Source organism: Myotis daubentonii, chromosome 9 (assembly GCF_963259705.1).
Source record: "Myotis daubentonii chromosome 9, mMyoDau2.1, whole genome shotgun sequence".
Taxonomy (NCBI): Eukaryota; Metazoa; Chordata; class Mammalia; order Chiroptera; family Vespertilionidae; genus Myotis; species Myotis daubentonii.
In genome coordinates, this window is record NC_081848.1 from 78,054,670 (window position 1) to 78,068,540 (window position 13,871).

General features: G+C 38.4%; 1 protein-coding gene across 2 annotated transcripts in view; it reads left to right on the plus strand.

Moving 5' to 3' along the window:
* Positions 1–10,619, plus strand: part of CSTF3 (cleavage stimulation factor subunit 3) — a 76,488-nt gene extending 65,869 nt beyond the window's left edge. For both annotated transcript variants that reach the window (XM_059709758.1, XM_059709759.1), the window contains 6 exons: positions 1,896–1,965; positions 3,256–3,451; positions 6,376–6,529; positions 7,437–7,531; positions 9,459–9,519; positions 9,936–10,619. In XM_059709758.1, coding sequence (XP_059565741.1) covers positions 1,896–1,965; positions 3,256–3,451; positions 6,376–6,529; positions 7,437–7,531; positions 9,459–9,519; positions 9,936–10,138 — 779 coding nt within the window. In that variant the 3' untranslated portion in view covers positions 10,139–10,619. The remainder of the gene's footprint in view (positions 1–1,895; positions 1,966–3,255; positions 3,452–6,375; positions 6,530–7,436; positions 7,532–9,458; positions 9,520–9,935) is intronic.
* The last annotated feature ends 3,252 nt before the right edge of the window (positions 10,620–13,871 follow it).

Here is a 13,871-nt window from a genome sequence, read left to right on the forward strand (position 1 = left end):
GTGTTTTAGATAGTCTGCCATTCATTTATCCATCCACTCATCTATCCATCATTTATTTATTCAGTACCTTCTGGTTCCTAGGGCCTGGGAATAGCAAGGTGAATAGGACTCCATTCTTTCCCTGAGAGCATTCTCATGGGGGAATCATATGTATAAACATAATTGCATCATTATTTGGTCCTTAATTAAAGCATGAGTTCTGGGATTAGGTGTATGAACTTGTTTCGGGTTTCTCACCTGCAGAACAGTCATCGTAAATACCTTTCATATGATAAGTTGAGAGGATTATATGAAGTTTTGACTTTTATATGGATGTAGTAAGCATGCTATATATAAATGTTAACTACTTAGGATATGGTGGCAATCATGAAAAAATGTGCTAAATTCTGTAATAGAGCCCTGGGTGAAGTACTTTGGAGGCATAGAGGCGACTATAATTTAAGTTCTAGAGCTATGCTGTGCTATTATGGCAGCCATTAGACTACTGAGTTTTGAACACTTGCAGTGCAGCCAGGCCAAAATGAAATGCGGTGCAATCAGATTTCAAAGAGTTAGTATGAAAACAAAAAAAAAAGGTAAATAAAATATCCTAATTTTTCACATTGATTGCAGGTTAAAATGATAATAATTTAGATATATTGGGTTAAATAAAATATATTAAAGTAAATCCCACCATTTTTACTCTTTATTTTTTTATTTTATTGATTTTCCGAGAGAGAGGAGAGGGAGAGATAGAAACATTGATAAGAGAAAAACATCCATCGGCTGCCTCCTGCATGCTTCCTACTGGGGATCGTGCCCTTAACCCAGGCATGTGCCCTGAGCCAGCAACCTCTTGGTGCATGGGATGACACTCAGCCAACTAAGCCACACTGGTGGGATATTTTTACTCTTTTAAATGTGGCTAGCAAAAAATTTAAATTTTCTATTTGGCTTGCATCATATTTCTGTTGGGCAATGCTTTCTAGAGGGTGTCATAAGGAAGGGGACACAAGATGGGTCGTGAAGGATAAGCTGTAGTCAGCCAGGTCAAGAGAGGAACTGTGCTATTCCAGGCAGATAACAATATGACAAGCAGTGGAAAGTTACAGGGAATGGCAAAACGCGTGCCTAAAGCAAAGCGTGGAACACAGCAAGAAGAACAAAATGCAAGATTTACTTGCCACTCTTTAAAGTACAGTAGAGCTCAGGCTGCCCTGGCAGGCACCTGCCACCCTGGGCACGAGAAAGGGATGTGGGTAGGGCCCCCCGCCCGCTCCCCCTCCCATTCCCCCAACTGGCCCCAGGGAGCACAGTACGAAGAGACAAACTTTTGGGGAGCTTGGGAGCTGAGGCCAGTGTGTGACTTTCTTTTCAAGTTGGGGCAAAAGAGAGAGAACCTAGAGCGGGGCATGTTCTCCTCATTCTTAATTCATTTTCCATTTGCATATTTGTCTACCAGTCTAGATATTATTGTACCTATATAGGAATTTAAACCTAAATACCTATATTTAGAGCAGTCCTGGTGTTGCAAAATAAGAAACTCAACTATATCTCAATTTGAGTTTGCCATCCTTCCCACTCATTGTATTTAAAAATACCAACAGACTGACACTTCTAATGTCAGCAGATATGTAATTTTCATTATTTTTAAAGGCAAATGATGCCAAGCTCAGACCTGGTGATAGTTTTACATTACAACTGCAAGGCAGGCTGAACTACAGGTAAAAAGACTTGGTTTCAAGTTATAGCTCGGTTACTCAATAACAGTGAACCAGATCAACTACCTTAGTTTTGTGAACCTCAAGTTCCCTCATCTATAAAAATTGGTTGTGATAATAGTTAATGCATGTGCAAATACACTGCTGAATTGTGAAACTCAATTTTTTTAATATTTAAAAACTCTTTTATCCTAGAGGACAATAATACCCGAGTTTTGTTTGAACGCGTTTTAACGTCTGGAAGCCTTCCTCCTGAAAAGTCAGGGTAAGCCATCGTGAAAACTTGCTGGTCATGTCCTAATGTGGCTTGAATACTTGAATTGTGATCTATGGAATGAACATTTGCTTGTTGAGTATAAATTTCAGGAGAAATTTCCCATCTCTCTTGAAGGTTAACTTACAAATGCCTACCGGCAATATTTTCATATCTGTTTAAGATAATTTTTTAAAAAATTTTTGTTTAGTTTTTAAAGATACATTTTTAGTGTTTCATACTGATCAGAATTGTTTTGAGAGAAGCCTTAGCAATTTATTATTGACTATTTTAATATATTTTTCTAGTTTACTATATCCTTAGAAATTGATCTGAACAAATAAGAGACGTGTTCTGAAATTTCATCTCCCTTGAGAGCAAAGATTCTTATAGATTGAAAGTTTGTTTGACACATTATATTCCTGATTTATGGTTTTACCTCTATCAGTTTTACCAAACAGAGGAACATGAAGTAGTGATATAGTGGAAATAGTAAGGCTTGAAGTCTTGGGTTCAAATTCCAGCTTAGCTAACTACACCCTGGGCAGATTTCATAACCTTGCCAATCCTTACTTTCCCATCGAGTAACAATAATCTCTACCAGTGTTGGATTTTTGTGATAGTTTTATACCTGGTATGTAATAGGTATTCAGTATATTACTTTAGTACAGTGGCGCTTAATGACACTTAGAGCCTCAGAGAATTAATTTTGGCTGTTAGAATAGTAGTGAGGCATAAATTGATCCTCAGTGATCCATACTAATGGGAAAAAATAGAGAGCTTTTTTATATTTTTATTCATAAAATTGAATGAAGAATGTATTCTATGTTGTAATTCATGCCACTCGACAAAAAGTGAAGCCACATTATTCAGGAGAAATTGGAAATCTATCCAGATTCTTTTTTTAGCTCTTCCACCTGGAGTTTACCTTTTCCAGGGTAAATATCTGTCTTATTGACCACAAAGAATAGGAAGGTATGCTAAATAAAAAATCACAACAGAGCTTAAATATAAAAGTCTTTAGGGTGAAATATTATGATGTCTATAATTTACTTTCAAATACTTAAATAAAAACAAGATAAAGAAAATATGGCAAAATATTAGTAATGATTAAATCTAGGTAATTAGGTAATGATATATTTGTTGCACTATTCTATTTTTCTATAGTTTGGAAGTCTTTATAATAAAAAAGAGACATAATTTTTAAAAGGGAGGGGGAAATATAAGGCCTTTTTTTAATAAATGGATTTCCTGCCCCAAACCCAGAACAATTAAGTATTGATTATATTTATTTTCTTACAGAGAAATCTGGGCCCGATTTCTAGCTTTTGAAAGTAATATTGGTGATCTAGCTAGTATACTCAAAGTGGAGAAAAGACGGTTTACAGCATTCAAGGAAGAGTATGAAGGCAAAGAAACAGCTTTACTGGTAGATAGATACAAGTTCATGGATTTATATCCTTGCTCTGCAAGTGAACTAAAAGCACTTGGTTATAAGGTATGTACTTAGGGGCAAGATGTGTGTAGTGTCCTTACTTTTCTGAAGTTTTAGAACACTTCATGGATAAACTTCACTCTAAATTCTGAAGTAGAAAATAATCTAGTTTTAGAATAGATTTGCAGAAAACAAGAAAAAAGTTCAGGGAATTTTCTTGGTTTTATGAAACACTGAATATCAAATGTACTGCCCTGGCCAGATGGCTTAGTTGGTTGGAGTGTCATCTTGTACACCAAAAGGTGGTGGGTTCAATTCCCAGTCAGGGTGCATTCGGGAGGCAACCCATTGATGTTTCTTTCTCTCTCTCTTCCTTTTTCTCTTTCTAAAAATCAGTAAACATATCCTCGGGTGAGGATTTTATAAAAAAAAGTACTGAACAAAATGAAATTTAACAAATACAACAAAATGAAATTTTTAAAAAATATATTCTATTGATTTTTTACAGAGAGAAAGGGAGAGAGATAGAGAGTTAGAAACATCGATGAGAGAGAAACATCGATCAGCTGCCTCCTGCACATCTCCCTCTGGGGATGTGCCCGCAACCCAGGTACATGCCCTTGACCGGAATGAACCTGGGACCTTTCAGTCCGCAAGCCGACGCTCTATCCACTGAGCCAAACCGGTTTCGGCAACAAAATGAAATTTAACAAATACTTTCATTCCCTGAAATTGTCAGTGCCCTAATGTCTGATGGGCAGATAGATGGAAGTGCTGGGAGGGAAGAAAAACAAAAGAAAATATGACTGTCATCTTAGGTATTATATATTTTCCTCAATAGTTCTTAAAACTGAATGTATTTGGATAGATCTTAAACCAAATGTAGCTCCTGGTACATATTTGTAGGTATAATGAAGAAATGTTACAGTTTGTTAAATAAGTAAATTTCCTTGTGGGATCTATGTCTTTGAAACAGCAATCCTTCCAGGGGCCCTTGAGGAAATTAGCTTATCTAGGAAAGGAACTCCTCTGTGTAGACCACTGAGTCATAAGAAAACAAATCTGGCTACCTGAACCTGTTCTGACCAGGAGGAAAAGTTAATGCTTACACGGCCCCAGAAATAGCCCTTGCTGAGAAAACCATTGTTGTATTATTTCTTGATTTTTCTTGGTCATGTTAGCAAAGACCAAGGTTAAAATTCAAAGGGAAGAGTCCTAGATTGGTCCCCTTAATCCAGCCAGCATTAGGGTATTCCTGACCATCATTCTCCATTTCCTCGCTGCCCTCTTTTGGCCTGGGTCTCACTGGTCTGCTGTCCAAACCAGGTTGAAATATTTGAGAAAAATGACTCATAATTAAACTTCAGACCTTTTTATGAATGGATGTTCCAGTTCTGTGCCAGTCCCAAGCTCCTTTTCTGAACTAAGGGGTTACTGCCCAGGGCTGAGCAGGTTCTCCTTCTAGTTTAACTATTTCTCAATGAAAAGCCAAAGATTACCACATGATCTCACTCATTTATGGATAATAAAGACCATTATAAACTGATGAACAAACATAGATACAGAGGCAGAGCAGCATCGAATAGACTGTCAAACTACAGCGGGAAGGCTGGGATGGGGGGGTGGCGGGAGGAGAGGTAAGAGATCAACGGAAGGACTTGTATGCATGCATATAAGCAAACCAATGGACACAAGACACTGGGGGGTAGGGGAGGCCGGGGGAATGTCAAGGGGGAAAAAATAAAGGAGACATATGTAATACTCTTTGTAATACTTTAAGCAATAAAACAAAATTTAAAAAAAAAAAGCCAAAGATACTTTAGACTGTGTGACTTTATTAGAAAAAGTCTCAACTTTGCAAAGATGAAAATGGAAATTCTGGAAGTTAATGAAAATAAAGAGCTATCTCCAAGTAAAACGTCTTGAATATGAATTTTCCATCTTATATTTCTCTTTCTACTCTTTTATTTGGAAAGATTCATGTGTTTCTGTGTGTGTAGCATGTTAGAGAGGGAATGTGAGAAAAGAGTAATTCCCAGTGGGCCTACTCATTTAGATTTGCCTCCAACTGCATGTGAGCAGAATTTGAGGTGAAAGCTTGTATATCCCTTGATGGTGGCAAAAGAACTCTTGATTCCAGACAGGTAGAGCGACACAGGTTGCCTGTAGCAGAGGCACTTCTCTGGGGTGGGGTATCTGCTAATGGGAGGCTTCCTTCAGAGAGTTGTTCTCGGCCCTGGTGGGGCACTGCCACATACTAAAGTGAAGACGGTGATGGGTTTGAGGTCAGAGAGGCCGGTGCTCCTAATCCTCTCTACTTGGCTGTATGCCCTTGGAAATACCACAGCCTCTTTGAGTTTTCAGTCACTTCGCTAAAATGGAGGTGTTACTATTTGCCTCATTAAAAAAGAAATAAGGGGCCAGAATTATCTGACAAATAATGGCTGCTCAGTAAGTGTTCCTTCTTCCTGTAATTGTATGTTGGGAATATTGTATTTCATTAACAAATTCTTCTTAATCTTAACTAGTGTAAGCAATGATAAACTTTATTTTAGCTTTCATGAAGCAGGACCTCACTTAATCTAGCTTCTTCATTTAAATGGATGTTGTTCAATTCCAGTGGAAGAGAGGTGTCAGAATCGCAGATTTTCTTCCAAATTACCCTAATGTACTTGGTGCCCAGTCTTACGTATTTACCCACAAAAGATTGTGTCTATCTAACAAATGTCCTAAATGATTTTCCCCACCCCTAAATGATTAACAAGTTGGGTAAGGTTAAAAAACACCAAATCTTTAGAGCCTCTTAGCTTTCCTTGTTGAGTATTTACAATCTTTACCATCAGCAAGTTCTTGCTTATTCCTCTCCATTCTCTCTTTCTGTGGTTTTTACCCAATTATTCAGTGTATCCTCAAGATTGTAGAATTGCACAATTATACTCTATAAGTCCCTTTTTCAGGTTTAGGATTCTTCTGTTCTGCATTTTCAGGATGTCTCCCGTGCTAAGCTAGCAGCTATAATTCCAGACCCAGTTGTAGCTCCTTCTATAGTGCCTGTTCTGAAAGATGAAGTGGATAGAAAACCAGAATACCCTAAACCAGATACTCAGCAGATGATTCCATTTCAGCCACGACATTTAGCACGTAAGCCATAACTTTAGATCCAGTATTGATTTAAATCCAGAGGTGTGGGGGGGCAAGAAATGTGACCTTTCCATTGTAGGTTCACTATTAGACTAGGGTCACTATGACAGTGACTAGACCAGGGGTGGGCAAACTTTTTGACTTGAGGGCCACAATGGGTTCTTAAACTGGACTGGAGGGCCGGAACAAAAGCATGGATGGAGTGTTTGTGTGAACTAATATAAATTCAAAGTAAACATCATTACATAAAAGGGTACGGTCTTTTTTTTTTTTTTTTTTTTTTAGTTTTATTCATTTCAAACGGGCCGGATCTGGCCCGCGGGCCGTAGTTTGCCCACGGCTGGACTAGACGGTAATCTTTGACCTATGTTAAGAATGTCTTTAAAACAAAAAACTCAATAACCCAGATTCCAGTGACCCATTTTGGCAGTGATACTTAGACAGCTTTCAGAAATGCTGCTACATACAGATTATCTGTACACCTGGAAACTTACTTCAGTCATGTTGTTTGGTATTATTTATACTTACTAATGGACAGTAGTCCCTCTAGATCCTATTTGAACCAGCCCCTTATGATTAAACATGTTGTTGAATACCTAACTGACTTTAAACAGGATTGCTAACAAATGGCTTGTGAGGCTTAGAAATGGTCTTTGACAATGGACTTCAGTTCAGACCCTGGGTTGTCTTATGCAAAGTCATCTAAGTTTACTCTCTGCCATGGGGTCGAGACGGCTTTCACTATCTCACCCTCTTGAGTTTGTTCAAATGTGTAAAGCCCTGAACACAACTTTAAAATGTCCAGAAAAAAGCAACATAGACATAGAACATCTTTATGTACAAATTACTTATTTTAGCTCTTAAAAATTCTTCCATCGTCTGATTCTTGCTTTTCTTTCTCTTATAGCTCCAGGTTTACACCCTGTGCCCGGTGGAGTATTCCCAGTACCACCTGCAGCTGTTGTTTTAATGAAACTTCTCCCTCCTCCGATCTGTTTCCAGGTTAGTTCACAGTTTTCTTGATAGATACTTGCTCTGTGAGTTAGAGTAACTGCGTGCTTTTCCTCTTGTATTATGGGAAATATAAAGTAGTGCTTTTTTAACTTGTCAGATTTGGGGGATTAAAATTTGTGTCAACCTCACTAATCACCAGAGAAATGCAAATTAAAACCACAATGAGATATCACCACACACCTGTCAGAATGGCTATCATCAATGAATCAACAGACAAGTGTTGGTGAGAATGTGGAGAAAAGGGAACCCTTGTACACTGTTGGTAGAAATGCAGACTGATACAGCCATTGTGGAAAATAGTATGGAGGTTCCTCAAAAAATTAAAAATAGAACTACCGTATGATCCAGCAATTTTACTTCTGGATATTTATCCAAAGAAATCCAAAACACTAATTTGAAAAGATATATGCATTCCTATGTTCACTGCAGCATTATTTACAATAACCGAGATAAGGACACAACCTAAGTGTCCAGTTGGATAGTAGACAATTGTATAAAGATGTAGTACAGCTCTAACCGGTTTGGCTCAGTGGATAGAGTGTCGGCCTGCAGACTGAAGGGTCCCAGGTTAGATTCCGGTCAAGGGCATGTACCTTGGTTGTGGGCACATCCCCAGTAGGGGGTGTGCAGGAGGCAGCTGATCGATGCTTCTCTCTCATTGATGTTTCTAACTCTTTATCCCTCTCCCTTCCTCTCTGTGAAAAATCAAATTATATTTTTTAAAAAAAAGATGTAGTACATATATACAGTGCAATATCATTCGGTCATAAAAAAAAAAGAATGAAATAATACCCATTTGCAAGAACATGGATGGACCTAGAGCAGCCGTGGGCAAACTACGGCCCGCGGGCCGGATCCGGCCCGTTTGAAATGAATAAAACTAAAAAAAAAAAAAAAAGACCGTACCCTTTTATGTAATGATATTTACTTTGAATTTATATTAGTTCACACAAACACTCCATCCATGCTTTTGTTCCGGCCCTCCAGTCCAGTTTAAGAACCCATTGTGGCCCTCGAGTCAAAAAGTTTGCCCACCCCTGACCTAGAGGGTATTATGCTAAGTGAAATAAGTCAGACAGAGAAAGATAAATAAGATATGATTTCACTTATTTGTGGAATCTAAAAAACAAATAAATAAAATAGATTCATTGATACATAGAATAAACTGATGGTCGCCAAATGGGAGGGGGTTTAGAAGACCGGATGAAAAAGGTGAAGGGATTAAGAAGTGTAAGTTGGCCCTAGCTGGTTTGGCTCACTGGATGGAGCGTCAGCCTGCGGACTGAAGGGTCCTAGGTTCGATTCCGGTCAAGGGCATGTACTTTGGTTGCGGGCACATGCCCAGTGGGGGGTGTGCAGGAGGCAGCTGATCTGATCGATGCTTCTCTCTCATCGATGTTTCTCTCTATCCCTCTCCCTTGCTCTCTGTAAAAAATCAATATATTAGAAAAAAAAAGAAGTATAAGTTGGCAGTTATGAAATAATCATGTGAATATAAACTACAGCATAGAGAATATAGTCAATAATATTTTAACTATGGCCCTGGCCAGGTAGCTCAGTTGGTTAGTGCGTCATCCCAGTGTGCCAAGGTTGCAGGTTTGATCCCCCGGTCAGGGCACACAGAATGAATGCATAAATGGACCAACAAATCAATGTTTCTCTCTCTCTCTCTCTCTCTCAAATCAATCAATAAAACTTGTTTATAAAATCTGAGAATTAAAAAATATTTTTTTTAACCATGTATGGTGCCTGGTGGGTACTAGATTTATCAGGGGATCACCTCATAAATTACATAAATGTCTAACCACAATGCTCTACACCTGAAACTAATATAATATTGAATGTCAACTGTAATTTTAAAAATATTTTTAATAAAAAGTTTAAGAATAAATAAAATTTATTTGTATCAAAATAGGGTCCTTTTGTACAAGTGGATGAACTGATGGAAATTTTCCGAAGATGCAAGATTCCCAATAGTAAGTCATGAAAACTCTACTTCTTACAGTGGAATTCACATTGTTGTCTCCTATGCAGGAGAGATTGTTAATCTTTGCCACTTAAGTTTCCAAAACCAGCTAGCCATCTCATAGAAGTACAAAGAAGCGGAGTGACCCTTGGCACAGAGACTTCTTCATATTCTAGTTTCACTAAGTAACATGTCATAAAAGCTTATCTTTTCTATTCATGTGAACAGGCACTATTAGACTTCGCCTATGAAAAGTTTTATTGAAGTTAGCAGCTTTTGTCTTTTCCCGTAATTATTGTTAGTACTATACCATGCTTTGCTAATAGTAGGCTATGAAATTAACTACAAAGTAGCCAAAGTAGTACATACTCATACCAGTGTGATCTTCAACATCTTCCAAAAGCCCTTTTTGTTTTATTTCATCAGCTGTTGAGGAAGCTGTGAGGCTCATTACTGGCGGAGCCCCGGAGCTCGCTGTGGAAGGCAATGGCCCGGTGGAAAGTAATGCAGTACTCACCAAGGCCGTCAAAAGGCCCAACGAGGATTCAGATGACGACGAGGAAAAGGGAGCTGTCGTCCCTCCTGTTCATGACATTTATAGAGCACGGCAGCAGAAGCGAATTCGGTGAAACGGGCTCAAAACCTGCCTCTAGAAGAAAACTTTTATCCAGGATTCCCTTTTTGCCTCCTACGTCATATGTTTAAGAGACAATGCTTTGTTACAAGGTTCTTGGAAACAAAGTTGTATTGTCATTGGTGCCTCTATCATATGGTTCTTGAGAAAGAACACCAACCAACCTGTGTGAATTTTACAATATGGAACTGAGAACAGTGAAAAATGGCAGAACCACATTTTGTTCCCTCTTCAAGGGTGTCTTGTATGTGCCACTTGAAGATTTTGTGAGTTTTCAATAGTTTTATTTTAAAACTGGATGGCTTATGATTGTAAAGCTTTTATCACATTTTTCTGAAAACAGTTGTTCTCAGTTTGCTTATGTAGAGTCCTGCCTTATTGTTTGTTTTATTTATGGCAGAATGTATGGAATCTGTTTTGTAGTTTAAAATTTTAAAACAATCCTTTAAAAAATAAAAGGATCTAAAAAAAAATAAGTCTTGTCTCCTTCTGCTGCTTTCATTCAAAATTTGTTTAAAATTGCTACTTATGTTATTTAGCCAATACCATCAACATTACAAGGAAGGGTCCTACGTTATTTACCGTGTGTATACTTAACTGCATGTCCTCCCTAATCTTTTTTGATACTAACTGAAAACATGAGGGATCCATTTTTTTAATATATATTTTTATTGATTTCAGAGAGCAAGGGAGAGAGAGACAGAAACATCAGTGATGAGAGAGAATCATTGGTCAGCTGCCTCCTGCATACCCCCGACTGGGGATCAAGCCCACAACCTGGACATGTGCCCTTGACTAGAATTGAACACGGGACCCTTCAGTCTGCAGGCCAATGCTCTAGCCACTGAGCAAAACCTGCTAGGGCCCTTAGTGATAAGAGATTCCAGGAAAAAAATTGGCTCACTTACCTTCAAAGAGCAACAACAAAACAATTCAATGTGAATATTGTGCTTCTGAACTTTGCCTCCTTCACTCTTGGCTTTTGCCACTTGCGGAAGGAACTCCATCAGTGGAAGGAGGTGGGCGGGTGGTCATGAGAGTCTGTGAGGCATTACAATTTCAAACAAACTTAACTTTGTCAATTTAGGAACTCATGAGGGAAAAAATAATACTGTAAGAGTTAATTCTTACAAAAGAAGGCAAAAGAATTCTTGAGATTTAGGAAGACTAACTACAGGAAGTGTATTTGGGGGTAAAGCTCCTCTCCTTCACCCTTGGAGAGGGAGGGAGAAAAGCCCCAATACTCTGGGCTGAGGTAGGCAAAGGAGTGCTGCCCCTGGGTGCTTGGGCTTAGAGCCACTATCAGATAGCACAGCGGCCACAGAGCAACCCTAACCATGGGACCAATCCCAGAAGTGACCTCACTGAACACACTAGAAAAATTGAATTTTGATTTTTTAGTTCTACTTACTTAACTTTTATCACTTTCCAATAAAACTAGGGGAGATTTGTCCTTTAGTCTAAACTTTAATAATATGACTTCTGGCCACAGAATACAGCATGCATCTCTGACTACAACAAAAAATAAACATGTAGCATGTACTTGGAGAAATTGCATTCTTCCCAATATAATCAACCCTTCCCTCCTCTGAAGCCTGGTTTAAGGCTATGGGGGGGTCAATGTTCATCTGGCTGCTTCCAACTCTGTCCCTCCAGCCTACCTTTTTTTGCTTCGTTTCAAGGTATCTTTTAATTTCTTCCTTGACCTTATTGTTAATCCATTCCTCGTTTAGTAACATGTTATTTAGCCTCCATGTCTTTGTGTGTTTTTCAGGTTGTTTTTTGTGTATGATTGATTTCTAGTTTCATACCACTATGGTCAGAGAAGATGGTTGATATTTCAATCGTCTTAATTTTATTGAAACGTTTTGTGTCCCAACATATGATCTATCCTAGGAAATGTTCCATATGCACTTGAATGTATATTCTGCTGCTTTGGAGTGAAATGCTCTAAAAATTTCAATTAAATCCATCTGATCGAGTGTGTCATTTAAGGCTGCTGTTCTCTTATTGATTTTGATGTCAATGGGGGTGTTAAAACCCGCTACTATGACTGTATTAATCCCTCCCTTTATGTCCAGCAAGATGTGCTTTACATATTCAGGTGCTCCTATGTGGGGTGCATAATTGTTTACCAGGGTTACATGCTCTTGTTGGATTGCTCCTTTTTTTTCATTATTATGTAGTGTACTTCTTTGTTTCTTACAGCCTTTGTTTTAATGTCTGTTTTGTCAAAAGTAAGTATGGCTGCCCCAGTTTTTCTTTCATTTCCATTTGCATGAAATATAATGTTCCATCCTTTACTTTTAGTCTCTGTGTCTCACGTTCCAAGGTGGGCCTCTTCTAGACATTGTATATATGGGTCTTGTTTTCTTATCCATTCAGCTACCTCATGTCTTTTGATTGAAGTATTTAAGCCATTTACATTTAAAGTAATTATTGATAGGTATGTATTTATTGTCACTTTATTTTTTAAACTATATTCCTCTTTCCTCTTCCTCTTCTTATTTTTCTTAAAGTAGGCCTTTTAAGATTTCTTGGATCTTTAAGAGGGTGCCTGTGGCCCTTTCGTGTAGCTCAGTTGGCTAGAGCATTGTCCTGATATGCCAATGTTGCAGGTTTGCTTCTGGGTCAGGGAATATACAAGAAGCAACCAATGAATGCATAACTAAGTGGAACAACAAATCGATATTTCTCTCAAATTAGTAAATAAAAATCAATTAAAAATTAATAAGTTGGTGCTTGGTCTTCAGTGGACATTTGTCTTTCCCTGGCAGACACAAACCTCACTGCTTTTCACAGCCAGATGTTATATGAGTTCCTATTCCAGGCCTAGTGCTCTAGGCTCAGAACCCCCCACAGCTGAGATAGATATACTTCTGGGACCTCAGCAGCTGTCCGCTGGAGTGGGGCCAATGCTTTCGGATCTCCGCCTTTCCTACTAGTTTCAAAGTGGCTTCTGTAAATCCTTGGTTATAAGACTTCTCCTCAGTTAGTCTTCAGTTGTTTATTCGGGATGATTGTTCTATGTTTCAGTTGTGATTCATTTGGCCCTTGGAAGAGGTGACTGTAGCTTCCATCTACTCCACCACCACTTTGGATCTCTGTCCTCATTGCCTTTACTAAAGGGATTCCTTGCATTATTTCATCCCTTGCTGTTCTGACAGCTAGAGGCCACTCCAATAACTTCATGGCTCTGCTAATAGAATGTCTCTGTCTGAAATACACATGCACATTTTATATTTTTTAATAGAGCAGGTAGTCTATGAGACCAAAACTCCTCTTTCAGTTACAAGATATATCGGTGATTCTGGTCACTGAAGTTCCTCAAAAACTAGTGCTCAACACCCAGGGATTTTTCTGACTTTCTTATTAAAGAAATAGTGAGTTCACACTATTTTATCTGAAATTCTAATCCAATCAGTACAACAGTTAATTGTATGACAGTGAATTTTTCAGTGAAAACTCCAGACATTTATCTCTTTTTATATTACTATATTTTAAATATATATAATTTCCTCCTCAACTCTCCAAAGTTTAAGAGTCAAAGAACTTCCTCTCTGTAGATCCCATAAATCATGTAACTGCTATCATCCAGGCTCAGGAATAATCTATAATAATAAAAGGGTAATATGCTAATTAGACCAGACAGCTGGACATCCTTCCAGATGAAGCCAGGGCTGCGAGGGCCGAGCCCCTTGCACGATTTTCATGCATCGGGCCTCTAG